At 39.7% G+C, this 19,050-nt stretch overlaps 1 protein-coding gene across 2 annotated transcripts in view; it reads right to left on the bottom strand.

Moving 5' to 3' along the window:
* RB195_014148 (uncharacterized protein) overlaps positions 1 to 19,050 on the bottom strand; it is a gene marked incomplete at both ends in the record, with an annotated part of 68,123 nt that overhangs the window by 892 nt on the left and 48,181 nt on the right. For both annotated transcript variants that reach the window (XM_064204288.1, XM_064204290.1), the window contains 10 exons: positions 463 to 798; positions 862 to 1,021; positions 1,096 to 1,244; positions 2,196 to 2,337; positions 2,459 to 2,616; positions 2,696 to 2,847; positions 3,799 to 3,913; positions 4,926 to 5,015; positions 5,713 to 5,811; positions 6,610 to 6,670. In XM_064204288.1, the coding sequence (XP_064060169.1) occupies positions 463 to 798; positions 862 to 1,021; positions 1,096 to 1,244; positions 2,196 to 2,337; positions 2,459 to 2,616; positions 2,696 to 2,847; positions 3,799 to 3,913; positions 4,926 to 5,015; positions 5,713 to 5,811; positions 6,610 to 6,670 (1,462 nt within the window). The remainder of the gene's footprint in view (positions 1 to 462; positions 799 to 861; positions 1,022 to 1,095; positions 1,245 to 2,195; positions 2,338 to 2,458; positions 2,617 to 2,695; positions 2,848 to 3,798; positions 3,914 to 4,925; positions 5,016 to 5,712; positions 5,812 to 6,609; positions 6,671 to 19,050) is intronic.

The following is a 19,050-nucleotide window of genomic DNA, read 5'->3' as shown; positions in this document are numbered from 1 at the left end:
AGGGGTGATGCCTTTAAGATTGAAGCATCCGAGGAGTAAAATAAACGACAGAACTAATGAAAACGCAGGTCACTAGACTTGTGTATTTTTTTCATGCACTGCCACACGTAAAAATAATGAAAAACTACGAAGAGGAACAGAAAAAAGGTCTGGTGAGTTCCCCGCGTACAGTAGAGCAAGCTCAATGTAAGCCTTCATTTGGGGATGTGCTGTGTCGTCATGTTGTCAAAACGTGTAAAACGAGAGAGTGTGCAGAACCGAGTGAGGGGGTTCCTCCACTACAAGCTCCCTCTCCGCTTTGCACGCACACTCTCCTCCCCATTTCTTGCCCCAGCCAAAAGCGCGTCTCAGTGCGCGTTGCACCCGGTTGAACAGATTTAACGTATATATTATTGACACGACGATATTTTTGACATCCTCTAGTCATGGAGAATTGTGTGGTCATTTCTGCGACTAACCCACCTGACACTGACCGTACAACTTTGAATCAGATATCATGCATCCATTGCTGAGCGATCCATTATTGTTGTGATGAAAGCTGTGGTTTCCCAACGAAATGCGAGGTATGCTAGCGCTTGAGTTGAGCAGTGGTTGCAGCGGAGGATCAGTTGGTGACGTCGTGGAGGGAAGGCGCTGAGAATAGCATGCCGCGGCGGCGGCTTGCTGCCCTATCAAAGACTGTTGAGAGAGGGCTTGTTGCAGTTCGACGATTTTTTGAGTGAGCATATCTATCTGTGAGATGAAGTGGTCCTGCGCCCGGTGCATTTCCCACAGTGTTTCATGCATGTCCGAGTGCAACTGCAAAGATTTGTCGTTAATACTAAACTACTGGTTACGGAGTCCCAGTCTGCAATTGTATACCTTTCCTACGTCCAGCAAAGAATTCCCTTTTTCTTGAAGTTTGCGCTGATCCCATTTTATCCGTCGGAATTCGTTAATAGAATGCAGAAAACGTCGTTGATGGTGGCGCAACCGCAATTCATCACCTTTATGCAAAGCTTTTTTGTACTTGTGAATGAACCTGGAAGAAATGTGTAGTTCAATTAGGCTTCATAGTGTCAAAAAAGTTGCCCAAATCCAAAATTTTAAACTCACCAGGTCTCTTGCAATACCGAAGCGGCTGCGTTTTTACGCTGATTTGTCAACTTGGAATCTGCCATGAAGTTGTTCACGTGCTTCTCCGCCCGACTAAGTTCCAGCTTTCTCGAAATGACGGCGATAAGCGCTGATGATACACCAGCACCCTAGAAACATTTACCCAATGCATGAAGTCTTATATTCCTCCCAGAAACGTATTATTTCACTACTTCCCACGTATAGTCAGCAGCGAATGTGTTCATTTGGGTGCTCTTTTTGTTGGAGAAGGGTGGGGAGAGGATGAAGAGTCTGTTGGGCGCCGCACAAGGCTGGCGCGCTCCAGTCGAACTCCCTGTAGAAAATAGTGCGCCAAAACGCCTGAAGCCGTATCTTCCGGGCCGTTTTTTACGGTAATTAGGAAGAAATGGATGGAATCACCCCCCTCTCCGTAGTCTCCCATCCCGTATACGAATACTCCACCTGAAATCCATACCACCTCAGATTCGTGGGGTGATGTTTTTAAGTAGAGAGAAAGCAAGCGTTCCGGTAAACCCATCGCTCTCACCATTGTGAACACATTTAGCGAAGAGTTTAATAGTGTCTATATAAGAGAAATTCGCAGTTTCGGAGTAAAATGAAGTTAAGTTCAGCTCAAAGTTTCTAATTAATACAACTGGTACAAGAGCACCAGTCATCTGAGAATGTAGATTGTTTTCTCATGCTTCTCCCCTTCTTTTACCTCTATTTCAGAAGTGGGTTAATTTTTATCATATCTCTGTAATCAGACCTCCGTACAATACGATCTATCCTCACTATCAGCTCGATTTCTTCCTAAATCGACCCCAACCTACAGTTGGGTCAGTTCTTTGCGGACGCTGATAGAATACTGCGTGCAGTCTGACCGCTTGCGCTCCCAGTGTGATCATCGCTAACTCAAATGGGAACTGCAATTTGGATAACGATCACTTACGGAAATGTACCACAAGGTCGTTTTGAAAAGACTGTGGATTTGTCAGTGATGTGCACTCTTTCTCAGACTGTTGTACATTCTCGGCTAATGCGCCGTGATACTGTCTCTTTAACATAGTCCTGTCAAAATTTCTGACAGCTAAACTTACCACAATACCAGTAGTGATAGAAAGTGTGCGGCCACAGTAGGTGTTCGGTACAATGTCGCCGTATCCAATGGACATGAAGGTGACCATAATGAACCACATCGAATTCAGGTAGTAATGCTCCACGTCCAATTTGCCATCGTACCTGTAAATGGACGATAAAATAAGAAATTGATGACCAGTGAGTTCTTCTGCAAGTTTTCGAAGTGGAAGAAATCGTTAGTTTTTGCTGAGTTTTTTGCTGAATTGAACTTTTCCAAAGATACCTTTCACACTGAGTAAACATCCACGACATGCAGATCCAGTATGACACTGTGAAGACTATCAAAACCCGTAGAGGATGATCAGCCATCATTGTTTTGATGACAAAACGAAAATCCATAGAGATACGGTTCAGCGCTGCGATTGAACGAGTGGCTGCGTCCTGCACAAATAGAAGTGAAATTCCCGAAAGAATGAAGTGATTCCAATTTATCCTGTTCAAGGATGAAAACTTATGACACCTGGAATTGCTTGCTGTGTAGTACCATAAATCGACAAAGGAGATAGGAACGAAGAAACATGGGCACTGAAAGCAGCACATCAACCGGTACGTCAACCATTTTAACTAGGCGAGTTTCTGGCGATATGAATGGCCATCGTATGCTGCCAGATCCTAAAAAGAGACATGTATATTGATCCGAATAGAAGGTGGTAGGAATGAACAAATTCTGCCTTCTTTGACTGAGAAGCACGTCCAATTTCCATATTTTCCAAGTCATCTCTTTGCTTGCTCTCTATGAAGGATGAATGGATTTTTTCCTTTGAAATTTCGTAAATGTTATGTTTCGCAAGTTTCCACTTTTCTTGTTGGTGCTCTTTTGCGCCTTTATAATTTTTGTTTCAGAAGAATGGAACTCTGAAAGCGGCCTTGTTTTCCCGAAGATGTCAACACCGATTATTGGCGCAGTCTCGTATTTTTCGTGAGATTAGCTAGATTAGCTCAACTCATGCATACTCCTAACAGATTGTAGCTTGTTTCGATTTTTTTTGTCGATGTTACCATGGGAATGGCTGAGATCCTATTAGCGAACAATCTGCAGCGATAAGTCCCAGTACGAATGCCGCCAATATAGATATGAATAAACAGGCTAGAAGATAAACAGTTACAGCTAGGTTTACTCCTGCATAAATTCTGCTGGAATTCTATGTTTGGATGTTGTCTCAGAAATCTTCTAAAGACAATGAACTCTAATGAAGAATCTCAACGATCGTGGCAGGATTCTAAAACTCATGTACATGTTTGAATAAGAAGTGAAGTTCCAGTCGAGAGATGTGCCGATGAATTACATACGGTATATTTTCGATTTGTGTATGTTGGATTGTAGCATTTTTAATGCAATACGAGTCTAAACTGCAATAGAGGATTATCTAGGATTTTGTAGGACGCAGACATGGTTTTGACGCATTTTGTAGGACGTTTAGAAACCTGAAATGATTCTGAACCAAAACTAAGCGTATTTCAAAAGATTTCAGAAAATTTTGTCCATTATTTCTGTTCGAAAATATTGTCTACCTCTAGCACACAAAAATCTCCACTAGACTGAACAAGTGTGTTAAATCCGACCTGGAAATGGACATACGGCGCAAATTGCCAACTCCACTGATAGTTTGATCACCCGATCCATGCTTACCGCAACGCGCCAATCATCGGCACCCGAATCAATAAGCGCTATTTTAACCTGAAAAATGGATTTTATAAGAGCAGTAACACACGAAGAGATAGTGACAGTAGGAAGTTCATGCAGCTGCTGACTTGATGAATCTAATTAGGATATTAAAACATAGAATCAGTAGATAAGAAACACTTGCTTGGGATACACGGAAGCAAAAAAGCTTGAATTCGAGACATATGGGTTGTGTAGACTTTACAAGATTAAAATACGCCTTTTGAAATCCCGTCCATCTACTTTCTGTCGATTCAAAAGACAAAAGTTAGAAGACAACGACAGATCCCATTGCATCCCAGGTTTCTAATCTCCTCTCCGATCGTCCCTGATTCTAAATCAACAGAGCCTTGACTTATTTTGAGTATTACCCTGCATATTGTATACCCCGGCAGAGAAGCTATTAACCCTATTAATTGATAGTACTTGCTTTCACTACTGGTGAAAGAAGTTTCCTACGTACTTAAACGTTAAAATGAGTGATTATCACTGGAACAGTTTAGCAGTCATTATAGCGTATTGCTGCTATCATCTTCTCTACATAAAGTACACCTCTGTTCTTCAGAACACAAAACAAAAACCTTGATTTAGTTCGCATCCGGCAAAAATAGGGCGAGGAATTGAATGAGTTAATAGTTTGTTTTTATGCTTGTGTTTCTTCAATGCTGTCGCAGTCACGTTCTTAATGAATTGATGTGTGGCGATTCAGCAAAGATCGAATTGCTTCAGCACGGGAATCCCCTTAAATTATAGGTCTCTCATCCTCGGCCATTATCCCAACGGAAAATCCGATCATCCATAGATTTTTGACTCAAATTTCGAATTTTTGATGAGAATAGTTAGCCCAAATATGTGTCATATTTCAAAATACTATATTATACTATAATACTATAGCATACCGTATTTGAGCTAGAAACATATTGACTGAGATTTTTTAAATGTAATAATTGCTTTTCTCCAGAGAAGAAGTCCTTGTAAATTATTACTTTATCCACTGTGAACGAAAAAAAAAGAGGAAAAAACCCACTTCTATGGCGTGATAATTGATGAGACAACACATGAGGCATACTGTTGTGAGCACGGCTAAGGAACGAAGAAACAGCGACACGTTATGAGCCTGAATAAACAAAGTCGGCGTAGAAAATACAAGAGAGGAGATTACAAAAGCGAATGTACAAATATAGGAAATACATTGAGTCTTACTATTACTTCCAGATTGTAATGTTTATCTAATTCTTTATTTATTTGCAACGTTGAAGTTCGTGCCAAAAAAGAAAAATAGTAACCTAAAAATATGGGAGAAATGCAGTAAGGACAGCTGTAAAAATACTGCTATTGTGAAATAAAAAAGAAAAGGAGGTGAAAAGAAGATCTTTTTACGTTTCCTATTGTTTGGCCTTCCTTACCCTTACTGTGACCTGATAATACAAATTTTTTATATAATAGAAACAGTGATAAATACAGTTCAACTTCTAGTGTCTAGAATAGACAGATTCTTTTGTGTACAATATAAAAACGCATTAAACTATTAACACCTAGCTTCTGTTCGAACACATTTGCATAACAATGCGGAACTTCTACGACGGAATGTCCCTCCAGATCTTAAGGATTAGAGGCCCGTGATCCACCCGTCAAATGTAATTCTATGCTTCTGGGAGCATTCAAGGCGTAATCCGTCATGCGAGGTTTCTATATAGGAACAAATCTAGCTTCACCCAGGAAAAGTTATCGGATCCCGCAAAAACTCCAATGTTGTCTTGTATTTCTCGCGAAAAAAAGCAGAAAAAAACCAACAAGCAAACAGAGATTGCTACCTTTGTAATATGAGTAGTTGTAGAAAGTGCGGTAAGTTCGGCATCGATGATGACGAAGAGAAGACCAGCAATCCCCAGAATTAGCGATAGATCACATACCTAGAAACAAGTAATCTGTCCGCGAAAACATGGTTCCCACTACATTGAGCGGAACTAGCAGAAAAATGCTGTGAAAAAACTCTTAGCAACAATTTGCTGCCAGGTAAATGGAAACATGAGCCTTTCAGCTCTCGAATTTCTATTCAAAAAGCTAAAGTGTCATCTTCAACCTTCAGTTTGCTTTATTTGGTGCAATCGTTTTTGAACGGTAAGCCGTGGGACAATTTGAAATACACGGTTCTACAATGTGCAAATGCTTTCTGGTAGTTGTAAACAAAATAACAGAAAATATCAACATTGTGATTAAACAGATACTTTTTTTTAAGTCCGTAAACAGAATTCACTAGCAGACGAACAGGAAATGAGTATCTCTATTCCTAACCCGTTTCCCTTTGCTCCGCACCACCTTTTACGAATGTTTATGTTTTAATTTCCTTTTTGAGCCGGAAAACACGAAAAATGAGTTTGAAAATTTGGTGCTTAGGATGGAAAATCTTAACGAAATACAAGCGTTGAAGTACAAGCACTTCGTTCTAATCAAATATCAACAAGCAAGTACGTTGGCATTTTCAAAGCAGTAGATGTAGTTTATATTTCATACATACACACACATCAGTATTTGTACTTTCCGTGTGATCGCGACGCATCTCTCAGTTGCGCGACGAAATTCAGAGAGAGAGAGAGACAGAGAGACAGAGAGACAGAGAGAGAGAGAGAGACAGAGAGAGAGAGAGAGTCCATGAGTTGCGATGGATGCGCTCAAGTCAATATAAGTACTAGCATTATGAAAACACTTACCTTATTTCGTTGCACAAATAATTGCTTACGCAGTCGGCACCTCATCTTTGCGGTGCTGTCACTAAAAAAAAATGATTTCAGTGTGAATTCAATTTCTAGAAAAAAACGACGGAAATATGAGAAAGAGGAAAAAAGGCCACATTGTGTAAAGAGTAGAATTTGGGCTCAAATCTGAGCAAACAAACTTCAAAAGCCTTATAGCAGAAAGAAAATCTTGTTTAAGTGCATTGCAGTAGTCTTTGCCTATTCCCTTCTAGATATCCAACTCAAGGAAAAATTCAAGGATACTTAATAATATCTTTGAAGAATTTCCTGAATGCAAACGTAATATGACAGCTTCTCTAATGATAGATTCATGGAAATGTGAGATGATCGCTTAAGGCACAACGAAGCTAGCTCTTATGACTGTTCGATATGTTATCAAAACGCAATAGAAAGAAAAACAAAAAAAAAAAAACAAAAGAATCGATGTCGATGCGCTTAAAAGTATCCCTTGGCTAACAAACACATCCTTGCATAAGAAGTATATTATTTTTTTCACAAGAACACAGTCATCTGATTGAAAATTTTTAGTTTTGTTATTCTTGAAAGCGAAAAAAACCTATATTGAGCAAGCCCACAAAATTAAATATACTTAGCTTTTATAAGATGTTTCTTTAATTGCTCTTATCAGTTGAGTAGTTCTGAAGTATCAAAAGGTGGTTGCTAAGAATGGTTGCTTTTTATTGAAATATGCTCATATGGCATGATATAAAACACAAAACATAAACAACAGCAAGATGAAGACTCAATTTTAAAAGGATAAACAAGAACTCGAAAAATTGCGGTATGGCATTGATTAAATCAGTCGTAGAATAAACAGAAATTCATTAAACGCAGAACCAGGAGATGCGAACTCCACTTATTGGAGCCCGAGAACATTAACAAATCCTTCATTGCTGCTGGTGACATCATCAATGGCTACTGGCGTGAAAAAGCGATAACCACGAAGGCTGACGTTGATCCCGAGGGAAAAATAAAGTCACTTTTGAATTAGATAGAAACAAGCTAAATTCACAGGACCCACCATTCCATGGAAAAACTGCCACTCAAAAATATTTAAAATTCCGAAGAGCGGATGCAAGTGAAAGGAATTTCACCACCACTACCCTACACGTTTTACGTCTTAGTTGCCAAATGGATTAAAATCTGCAGTCGAAGTTCATATCCAAGAAATAAGAAATCTGATACAGAAAGCAGGATGTTAAAAAAACCTCATTTTCATGAGACGGACCCAGCAACGTCCCAGGAGTATCTGAACCTGCTTTTGCTTTTCCTTTCAGTGAACTTGCATTCTCGTGTGCACATGAATGAAATTTCAGAAAAGAAGAAAGAAAAGAGAACAGGAGCATACAATTTTTAACTGAATTTTTAGAAAAATTTCGAGAAGTAAAATGGAGTGGATTGGGCTGCTATAACAGCTGAAAATTCGCTGGTCCTTTGGCACATTCAGAGCATTGAAGGGGATCACAGTGCATGCGCGTGCTCTGCAAACATTATAGAAAGCCGACGTTCTTCCGAGATCCCATCAACACGTCTAATTTAGGGCAATCAAGCGTTATCTATAGAATTGTTATTACTGGTTGTTATACTGAAGTTTCCACTCAAGCAAAAAAATCCTCGTGGATGTGACTAACAGCTGCGGGAAGAAAAACAAATAGAAAGTTAATTAATTTCGTGGTAAAGAAACTGAATACAAAAGCGTGGGAAAATCAGAAATCAAAGCCCTGGGAAAGAGCAAATTTACATACTAACATCGGATGAATGCAATCATGGATTGTCAGCAGGAAATTGCGTAGGCTGTGTTGCAATTAGAAAAGAAAGAAGCAACGAGTGATAACCATATCAGGACTTCTGGGGAAGTTTCATCTAGTGCTCTCAGTTCGAATGGTAATCGTAAAAATTCACAAAAAAAAGGGTTGTGTGATAAGGGTTTACAAAAGGGATAGAAATTAAAGGTCTCGGCATTGATAAGCTTCTTGGGATGCGACAACGCGTTCCACTTCAATTCTGAGTTGTGGGAGTTTATGAGCACGTACGGGTCGCGCACAGTCACCGTGTTGGGTTATCAACTATTCAAGTTGTGGAGCTCCTGCATCAAATATGATGTCTCCCCAAAACTATAAAGCCTGGAAGGGCAAAAAGTTTGGTTAATCTCGACCGCGTGAACCTCGAAGCGTGCAGAAGTAGTGGTGATCTTTTACCATTACTTCCTTACTGCGCTCCTTCAGAGATTCATAGAAAACCTCTAGTCACCCTGTGTACGTCGAGAAAATGAGCTAAGGTGGTTTTCAAGAAGCGGAATAGGTTTATGGAGGTGTACCCCCGCTACCTGTTAGTAGAGTATAACTTTGGAGAGAGCACGTAGCTACACTAGTCCTGTAGGAGAACACGGTTGACGAGTGATTCACAGGGGTAAGTTTCAATGGGCTTTCAGTGCCAGCCGATACAATAACATTGTTCTCAAAGAATCGAATGTTGTCATAGTAACTAATAATTTCTGTGGAAAAGCAGTATTGTTAATCAGTACTGCCATAATTGTCGTTCATTACCGTTGATTAATATCGAAAAAAATCATTTCTGATAAATGCCGCCTGCACAAAAATACAGTCGAGTCAAAATATCTTGATTTACAGTACAGTCTAGCTAACCTTAGCGTATTGTGTTGTCTACAACGTGGCAGCAGTTGTAATCGTTCCTAGTTGACTATGAACGTAGCATTGCAGTGGATGGCTTCTCTCTTCAGGTCGGAGTTAAGAGGGCCTCACCGCGCATATAACTATGTACTGTAGTGCATATCCTACCGAAGCGCAATAAGAGAAGTACATACAAGGATCGCGATATCTTGATGACCATGTAGAAGCAATTACTTTGATCGGAATTTCTGCAGAGTCCTAATGAACGCTGCTGGGTGTCGCGCACAGTAAAGAGAGTTAATTCGTTGAAATTGCAAAATTTACCGCACGCTTGGAACATGCTGTCATTGATGGACATGAACTGAAATAACGACAGAATAACCTCAAAAACTTCGGATACAGCAGCCGAGTGATTCAGGTGTGAAGACAATTGCAAAACGTTTCATGAATACTAGGAAGCACTTATGTAGCTATTAGATTCTGTCTAATATATGGGACCGGAAATATGTATGTAGGTCGACCTAAGAAAATAAAGTTACTGCATGTACAAAACATTATAGCATTACATCAGTCCGGCTCTCACTACGGTAGTCTTGTGAAGTAATAATCAAGGTCAAGCGCTTAATGGGATTTTCCCATCGGAGGGTTGCAAAGGGAGGGAGTACCTAGGGAAGGGGTCGTAAAGGAGTGTAGTGTTAGTACTGAATGGAGGATGCGTGATAAACAGGTCGAAATATTACGTGGTATTAAATAATTACATACATTACAAAATATTATATGTGTAGGACGGAATGGTGGCCCCAACATTTTGTGTTGAAAATGTGAAACGAATTGACATTATAACAACGAGACCACGCAGGTTCGACACCCCATTCGGATAAGTGTTTGTGAAAGAAATAGAAACTTGAAACTTTTCCTAAAAGATGACGTATTGAATTATAAGTAGTCTTCATCAGTTTAAAAATGGATTTAATGGAATTTAATGACCAAAGAAGTTCAGATTCTGTGCACATTGTTACGTCTGCAAGATTGCAGACGTAACAATGTGCCCAGATTGCAAATAACTTCGTGATAAGAGGAAACACAGAAACATTTCAGGCAGTTTTCTTGGAGGTTTGCGCTACAACATAGTCATATCACTGTTTTTTCCTACCTCCAATGCTTTTTGGAATCACGATGGGACAAAGATTCGAAGAAGATGGGATAAAAAACATTTGTCCCATATTTTCCATGAAAAATTAAAAAAAGAATGACGAGCCCCTTGAAACCTTGTGAAGTGGAAGATAGAGAAAATCCTCGGCTACAATACACTGGAAGAAGATTTGCTTCCGTCTAAGTTACTCTGAATTATGAAAGTTAGTTCAGGATCGCACACACGTAAGCAAAAATGTGATTTTGGATAGTTTTCTTGTTACTTTTGGTTTTTATAGTCTTTTTTAGTTGCAAAAAAAGCAGTGCGGCGTTTTAGCAAAACAAATCGCCGATATATTCGTATAGAGGGACTACGGTCCCCCTTCCTTTATGCAGAATTTCCTCTGTTCGAGCCGTCTAGTTCTCTCAAAATTTACTATAGGTGGGAAAAATCCAAAAAAAGTCGGAAAATTTATAATTTTGTCCTACCCTAATTCCAAAAGGACTAAGAGGTGAGAAAAAACAGTAATAAGACTATTTTCTAGTGCAAACATTCCTCTATAAGATGCTTCTCAAAATATTCCTCAGCGACGAAGTCCTCTTATGACGAAGTTATTCTCGATCTCGCAAATCTATGTGCACAGAATCTGAGCTTTTTTGGTCATTATCTTCCACTAAATCCACCTATACCACTTATAAACTGCTGAAAACTACGTATAATTAAATTGTTCATCTTATAAAAATGGTTTCAAGTTTCAAGCTCTTCTGTTAAAAGGTGACTCAACGGGGTGTCGAACCTGCATTGTCCCATTTCATATTGTTGAAAAATGTAGTTTTTGCTTCTGTTCTTCTGTAATTTAAAATATGCACCAGACTACTCTCTTTTCCTTGTCGCATTGTGTGCTTTAGTCAGTATTTAAAACTATTTCACAGATTCTAGAAAAAAAATGAAAATATTTCAGCACCAATATTTCAACACGAGGTGTCGTATTCGAGAGGGTCGCGTCTCATCAGCACACTTGACGCTGATAGTGAATACTGAAAGTTGGCTTGAGTTCGTTTTGCTAGCCAAAAGAGAAAGCATGAAATTCCATCGCAGTTCGGAAATGATCTACTGCCAAGATTATAGCTAGCAGCAAGAAGTATAAAAACAAATGGGGTGTTCAGCGGAAATCGATCTTTTAAGATTTTTCAGCTGGTTCGATTTCAGTTCTGAATGGTAGAGTTCCATGAACACAAACCTAAGCACCTGACTGAGACATGTAAACTTTCCTAGCACCAAATGTTCCTCTGAAGAAAATGAAGGGAAAGCGGCGTGGTTAATAATTTAGATTCAAAAACAGCGTATTGCGGAATTGACCACATTGCGATCGCTCCTCAAATAGACATTAGTGCGGGTGTAGTTCACGATTGAGTATCTAGTATATTTTTAAAGAGGTGCAGGTGAGGGAGTTCTTGCTGCTTATCTGAGTTACACAGGTTGAGGGCTGCGGACAAAGAACGACGACAGAGTTGGCTGCGTTTTATTGGGTAGTCAGATGTATCGTTAGGAAGACGGGACGGACAAAGCTATTTCACACTCCTTTTTCTGGATTAGTAGATGGAATTGAGTGTGATAATGCAAACACTCGTGAACTACACCTCTAGCGTTATGTGCTTTGAAAGACTACAACTTTGCCGACTTTGTGACACACTGCTTCAGCTCGTGCAGGCTTAAACTGAAATTGAGTCTTTCACATTTCTGAAGGTAAAAGAACGACGAAACTCAGAGCGTGTAAAACCAGCAGTGCCGGACGCCATTCACGGCCATGTCAACATTGCTTATTGGAACAGGTGAATTTTTTTTTCCACTCCATTAGCGATCCATTAGAGCAAAATTGTTAGCTCCTCTTGCAGATAAATTATGAATGTGGAACACACAGCCGTAGGTAGTTGCTGATGAGTATCGGAAAAAGATTTAAAATTTATACATGCACGTGATTATGTCTCATAAGAGAGAATACGTGGAGCACCAGGAAAATGCTCAGAAAACCATATTTCACTATTTCATCTTTGCTATGGTTGATGACTCGGTTACATCTTGAAATGTTGGTACAATGTCTCTCGTATTCTTTACAACCCAGTACTTTTAGCAGTATATTTGCTACTAGAAAACCATGCTGGCAGTGGTCATGTCTGATACGCAAAGAAATTTCTCACAATTTAATATGATTGTTGGTAGCTTTAATATAAATTATATGTTAGATCTAGAAGCTATCAAAAAGCCAAAATTGTTGTTGTTTGTCAAATTGAATGTTTCAATTAATGGTACTTAAAATTAATGGAAAAGGATAATGTGTTGGAATTGTGTAATCCCTTTAAGACGTACAAAGCGCTCGGATTCAATTTAGATCCTACAGTTTTCATGAAGTACAGAACGGCTTTTGAGGGCCCGTTGATGGGTGAAGTCGATGTCCTCGTCTTCTTAGGCAACTGCACCTCCCTTTATATTCAGTGGCAGGAAATTTCAAACCAGAGGAAAAAACCAGGAGGTGATCGAATGCAAGGAATGTGCAAATGGTTTTTGCAAGAGCAATACGAAAAGGAGTTGGCGGAAATGTCATTGTTTACTCCTTCACGAGTTGAAGTACCAAGCAACCTTAGTTCCTGTTTCTCTTCTAGGTTAATCGGGAAAGATTATCGCACAAAGTAGGCATGTTTTTTGAACGCCACTCACTCGGTGACACAAAGCACCAAATTGTACAACTGCACGAAACAGACTGCTGTAAACGGAGTGTTTGGCGTAAATATCGTAGCTTTTGAGCGTGGAGGAAAATGTGAGCAATAACAAAGTTTTCGGCACGCATCAAATCCTTTCAGAATTTCAGAAATAGTAGATGAGGGAGTTAGACGATTCTGTTGTTACCCGGGTAGCCGCAGCTAATCGACGTGCAAAAGTTTGTGTGTCCATTTGTAGAGATAAGCCAAGTACAAGTGAAAATATTTCTCAGCGAGCATGACAAGTAAGACGGAGCTTGTACACCAGAAAAGAGCTTTATATATTATATAAGAAATTTTTCCGTTACAGAACTCGGTATACATAAAGTTGATATAAAGCGAAAAGACTCTTACTGGACCTAATCCTAGGAAAATCTCAGATTTTGAGCAGTAGTCCGCCTTCCGGCATAATTTGTTTTTTCTCTACCTGACTTTGCGAACCTGCACAACTTTTTTGGATTTTAATTGCTTATCACCAATAAAGGCCAGAAAATCCCAGACCTTCCGGTAGGAAGCAAATGATCCCAGTAGGATATAAATTTGTTTGCGCCCAATAACCGAATATAAGCTATCTCTCTCTCTCTCACTCTCCCTCCACCAGTCTTTGAAGATTTTCCTTGCATAAAATAGAAAACATTGTTGTCAGACGAAATGGAAGCGCCTATGTATATGTAGCATCGTCTCTTTTTTTTAGTTGGTTGGACGAATTTCGTTACGACCAGAGTTCTGCAAGGAATCGTAAAGAATCCATCTTTGATAAGTTGGAACGCAAATTTTATTTTGAAGGCAGCGTATCACGAAATTGACGTAGTGTGGAATCGTGATGGAAAACATATAGTTTGGAGTGTAGGTTATGAACATGAGCGTGACTCCGCTCAATTTCCTTTAATCGCCCTAAAAAAAGTGGGAACCCCCTTAATCCCTACGAGGTGCATTAGAATCTCCCAACCTTCTATACGCTGCGGTCCCCTCAGTAGTCTTTCCATTGCCTTTGCATAAATAGGCTGCTGAGGTGACCTCAATAATCCTCGAGCGCACGCGCCTGTACAGGTCGATCTTACCTCGAACGAACGAATACCGTTTCCAACGCCGTTTCTTATGACGATCATGGGAAACAAAGCCTAGTTACGCTCGAATTCGTAATCTATGTACATCGGAGTTTTTCATCTGGTTTCCACACTACGTCAATTTCGGGATACGCTGCCATTAAGATTAGACTGCTTGTGAGAGGAAATCCCCAGAAAAAGTGTCATGTCTAGCAATTAGTCAGTTACATTATTTGTGAGGTTTCAAAGACAGAAGAAAAAAATCCTTGCATACGTCTAATATGCAAATATACTAACCAAAGAATCACCTAGATGGGGCGAAAACTATGGCAAAGCCCCAACTCACAATGCATAATTAGACTAGAAAAAAATCGAGGATGGTGAAGATGAAAAATCTAGCATGAATAATCAAATAATGGTAGAAAAAAATACATGACTCCCGCGGAATCTGACTGAGTCGGCCATACCGTGGTTTGACTGGAAGGGGAGGATTCTACTTGGAACCGACAGCGGGAAGCGTGATTACGGAGGCTATGATTTCACATCTATAATTATGATGTACTCTACAGCGTACTACGATGTAAGAAGAAATAGAAGCAGGGTGCACCATGCACCGTGGTATTACAGAAGAGATAGAACTATATGGCAAATAAAGCCATTTATGGTAATACACGATAAAGCAGATGCTATCTTCACAATTAACATTAGGTTATTACCTACACGGAACTAGATAGAATATGGGATTTTTCGCAACTTCCATCCGTCTTGTAACCTTGAAATTTTAGAATCTTTTTCTCAGTCTGGGATTCGTGAAATGGCGAAGTGTAGCTCGGTCGGTTAGAGGTTTCGCTGCCTGCACGATCGGAGGTTTGAATCCGCCCTAGTGCTCGCCGAGCTTTTCATCCCTCTGGGATTGATAAATTGGTGCCAGACTTGTCTGGGAGGATAAAAACACTGACTCAATGCATTGACTTTTCCGCAATTTTTGATATAGGCCAGTTACATGCTCGAAAACCTCAAACGATTCTGAATTGAAGTGAACGTGGTGGCGCGTCCTAAGCGGATTGATTAACGCCGGACATTTTATCCTTCAGCCTTTTAATTGAAGACATGAACAGAAGGCCAACTCTACTCGACAGGAAAAATGAGTGAAAATCAAAGCGACTCTTATTCTTCGAACAACTGCTGCTGTTCAAACACCAGTTGGATTTTCTTTACTGTCCAAAACGGAAAGTAACGTGAGATAAAGGGCTATACAGCTATATGTAGTAAGGTCCTTCCTGTTGAACTTTGCCGTTGATGACATCATGCGGAGGGAAATCGAGTAGTGAGTAGCTGGAATCGTTAAAGCACCGTCAGAACTTCCCTTGGTTGATCTTGAGTAGAGTAGTAGTGATATATAATAACTTCAGCGCGAAGTTGCAGCATGTTGTGAACCTAGTATCGAAATTACCTGCAGGCTATTGACTCCGACTCCACCTTGACAAACGCAAGCAGATGTATGCCTCTTCGAGATCTTCAACGAAAATCAGGGTGGACAATCTATTGAACTCATGGATGAGTTATGTTGTGGACTGTCAAAGGCGATGGGGAAGCATGACTGCGTGAGCATAATGTTGCTTAGATGACTTTAAGATTACTTTCTTCAATGGTGTGCCAAAGCGAAGACCTTTACAATAGCTGATGACGGGCGAATGTCGCGCGGAAAACACCATCATCTTGCCTGATCTTCTGGAAAAGTCACAGAAAACCGCCTTCACATTTTCAGGTTATCATTAGAACACCTCTTGACAACTCGACAACTTAGTTCGATAACTGTAAAGTTTCACAAACAGTACTATAAATAACTTCATAACTTTTACGGTCTACTACTTACAGTCCATTACAGTCCGCAATTCATTTTTTTGTTTCTGTGACGTTAACTATCAGTCCATTTCAAGAACTACAGAGTAATATTCAAAGAATAAGTGAAAGAATTTTTATATCGACTGATATTCTACAAAACAGGATGTTTGCGACTGGAATAATATAGCTGGAATAATATCCAATACCTAGGATGTATTGAAGGGAATCCTTACTTTTGATAACCAAACTATTTCCCGCTACCAATGTAGTAACTAAGTCCGTAGGTGAAGATCTATGTACGTATCCAAATATGTACATCAATGTAAAATATAAATCCTATAAAGCTCGAGAAGAAGAGTTGCATTAACTATAATATAAAAGGAGAAAGAAATGGAGAGAGAAATTAATGAACTAAATCAGAAATTAGGATTATATTCCTAATTAGGACTAAATCAAGTGGGGAAACTGAAAAGAGCATGACTTTCTATGAATACTTCTGACTTCTAATATCACATGCTATTGAATAGTTAACTTTGCGCGTAGAGTAACTATAAAACTGCACGTTTAGAATGAAATAAAGAAGAAAAGACACTACACTTCCTTTTTATTTCGCTGTCAGCTTTTCTCCAAGAATTCCGCCCCTCGCATTCGTTCGATATTTCGTACGTTAAGAGGCAGCAATTGTCGAAAGCATCTTCCGGTAATTATCTATCAGTCCATCTATTTCTCCTCTATCAGGGCAAGAGGTGAGGAACCAGTGATTTTCTTCCTTACCTAGGCACATTCTTTAGATTAAAAAAATAACTCAGTAATGCAGTCTTCAGTTTTGAGATGATGCAGACTACACATAGAGGAGCTCCTGATTTATTTTCTCCTTTTTTAATTTGTTGTCAAACAACCTTTCAGAGATGGTGGTTTGAAAATATACGTGTGAAATCAAACCGTTTTTTAATTGTGGACGAATAGGTATGCTTCTTCATGAGAGTTTTTACTGTGGTAAGCTCAAAACATCTTAAATGAAAAAAATTAGATCTGTACTGCACTGAGCTGAAGACACAAAGTAGAAAAATTCTTTTAGGAGCATTTCCATGGTATCCAAGCTATCATACCGAAATAAATTTGTTTGGCCGTCCACGAGTGCATAACTCCCGGAAGATAGTCTCTTTTCCAAGAAACCCTACAAAAGTTCAAACTAGAGTGAAGTTTCATGGAAGTGTGAGGGTTTGGCGGTGTGAGCGGAAAAGGGGAGATGAAAACTAAGCTCAACTTAAAGGCATCACCTCACGAATCTGAGGTGGTACGGATTTCATCAACTCTGTATTGTCATCAATACATCTCAGAACACGACAAATGTTCCACATTAATTTTTCGTTTACAATAAATTCTAGTAATTACAGATGAGTAGGTCATGTGAGTGGCTCTGCTCATTCATGACCACTACAGTTAGAAGTATCGATTGTGAAGATTTTTAAAATCAACTGTGGACGAAAAATGTACTCAAGAAAGTCCATAATAATTTAAAAAAAGACGCGGTAAACTCTAGACATTTCAGATCATGAGTCATGCTGTAGAATACTATGACTCGCAAATAGCACAAAAATTTGCAGACGATAGCGAAAATGCTGATAAAGCCCTTCCGTCCAATACTAGGGATATCATCCACGGACTTCCATCAATGAAAGGATCACAGCCGATTCTTCGCGAGGCTACGTCGCGCGTTCACAGGTGGCGGATTAAGAGCTAACTCGGAACTCGGTGCAAGGAAGGCGGTTTGGAGTCACATCCAACTAATATGCTTCATTTGTTCATGTCGGGAAGACGCGATGTTCACATACAAAACACGTGGGAGTAGAGGCCTGCAACCTTACCATAGGTGTACGCAAGACCCAGTTACAAGAAAGAGTCTACTGACACCGAAAAAGGCTTCGTAGCGTGGGGCCAGCAAGGACGAGATCGCAGGAGACATTCAAGGACTTTTTACACATGTGCGAACGATAAAATGAAAGCACGTGGAGCCCGTTATTGTTGAAATCACCAGACAAAGCAATTTTTACACCTGCCCCATAATGAATTGAAAGTGTTTGAAGTAGATTTCTCCACACGAATAAAAATAATTAGGCCGATTAGTCTTACCACTAATCCACTTTAAGCGCTTTTATTTCATCACACATACAGCTGTAAAGAGTCACACTGTCAAGCTAATTGAGACCTCAGGAGAGCCTGAGGTCTCTGATTCCTGAGTTTCAGGAAAACCCGAGGTCTCTCATTTCTGAATTTGTTAGTGGAGCCTCACATCCTCGTTAAGATACTTACAAGCTATGTCCCGATCCTTGTGTATCTACCATTGAAAGAACCTAACTTCGAAAATTCCGGTGAACGCTGCCTTTAAGAAGCAGGCATGAAAGGAAACGCAGTGTGCAATCACGCCGAGTATAACAAACATTCATATCGCGTGACGTCAATTAACGTTAACGATTAACGGAACTCAAACTGCTGCTCACAGCTCGAAAAACATCTTGCTCGGTTTCACCATGCAAAGACTGCACTTCAGCTATGGTTGCAGATAGAAATTGGAGTTACTCGATACGAGAAAAAGAGAAGTTGGTGAAATGTTGTCGGAACACAACCATATAACAAGGTTCTGAGAAAATTTTACTAAGCAGCAGCAAATTCATCTAAACGCACCTGCATAGCAAGTTGTGGACCATTAGTTAAGGAAAATATAAGCTTCAAGATGTATGAACGTAACAAAAGAGGATTTAAAAGAGCATTACAGATTAGAAGCGGTTGCCATGGGTTTCAATGCGAAAACAAGAGTTTTAGTTGAGATATGTCGTCGGGCAAGTAGTTTGGTTATTTCTACAGGTGAACGACGGAAAAAAAATCAGAAACCCGCAAGACAGTCGGCGGTGTTCCACAGACACATGCATCCACTTTGTTGGATTTTATTTATTCCAGCCATCAAAAAAAAAATTATAGAATGATTG

Source organism: Necator americanus, chromosome V, assembly GCF_031761385.1.
Source record: "Necator americanus strain Aroian chromosome V, whole genome shotgun sequence".
NCBI classification, from domain to species: domain Eukaryota; kingdom Metazoa; phylum Nematoda; class Chromadorea; order Rhabditida; family Ancylostomatidae; genus Necator; species Necator americanus.
The sequence above is the reverse complement of the archived record's forward strand: the minus strand, read 5'-3'. Positions and strand labels throughout refer to the sequence as shown.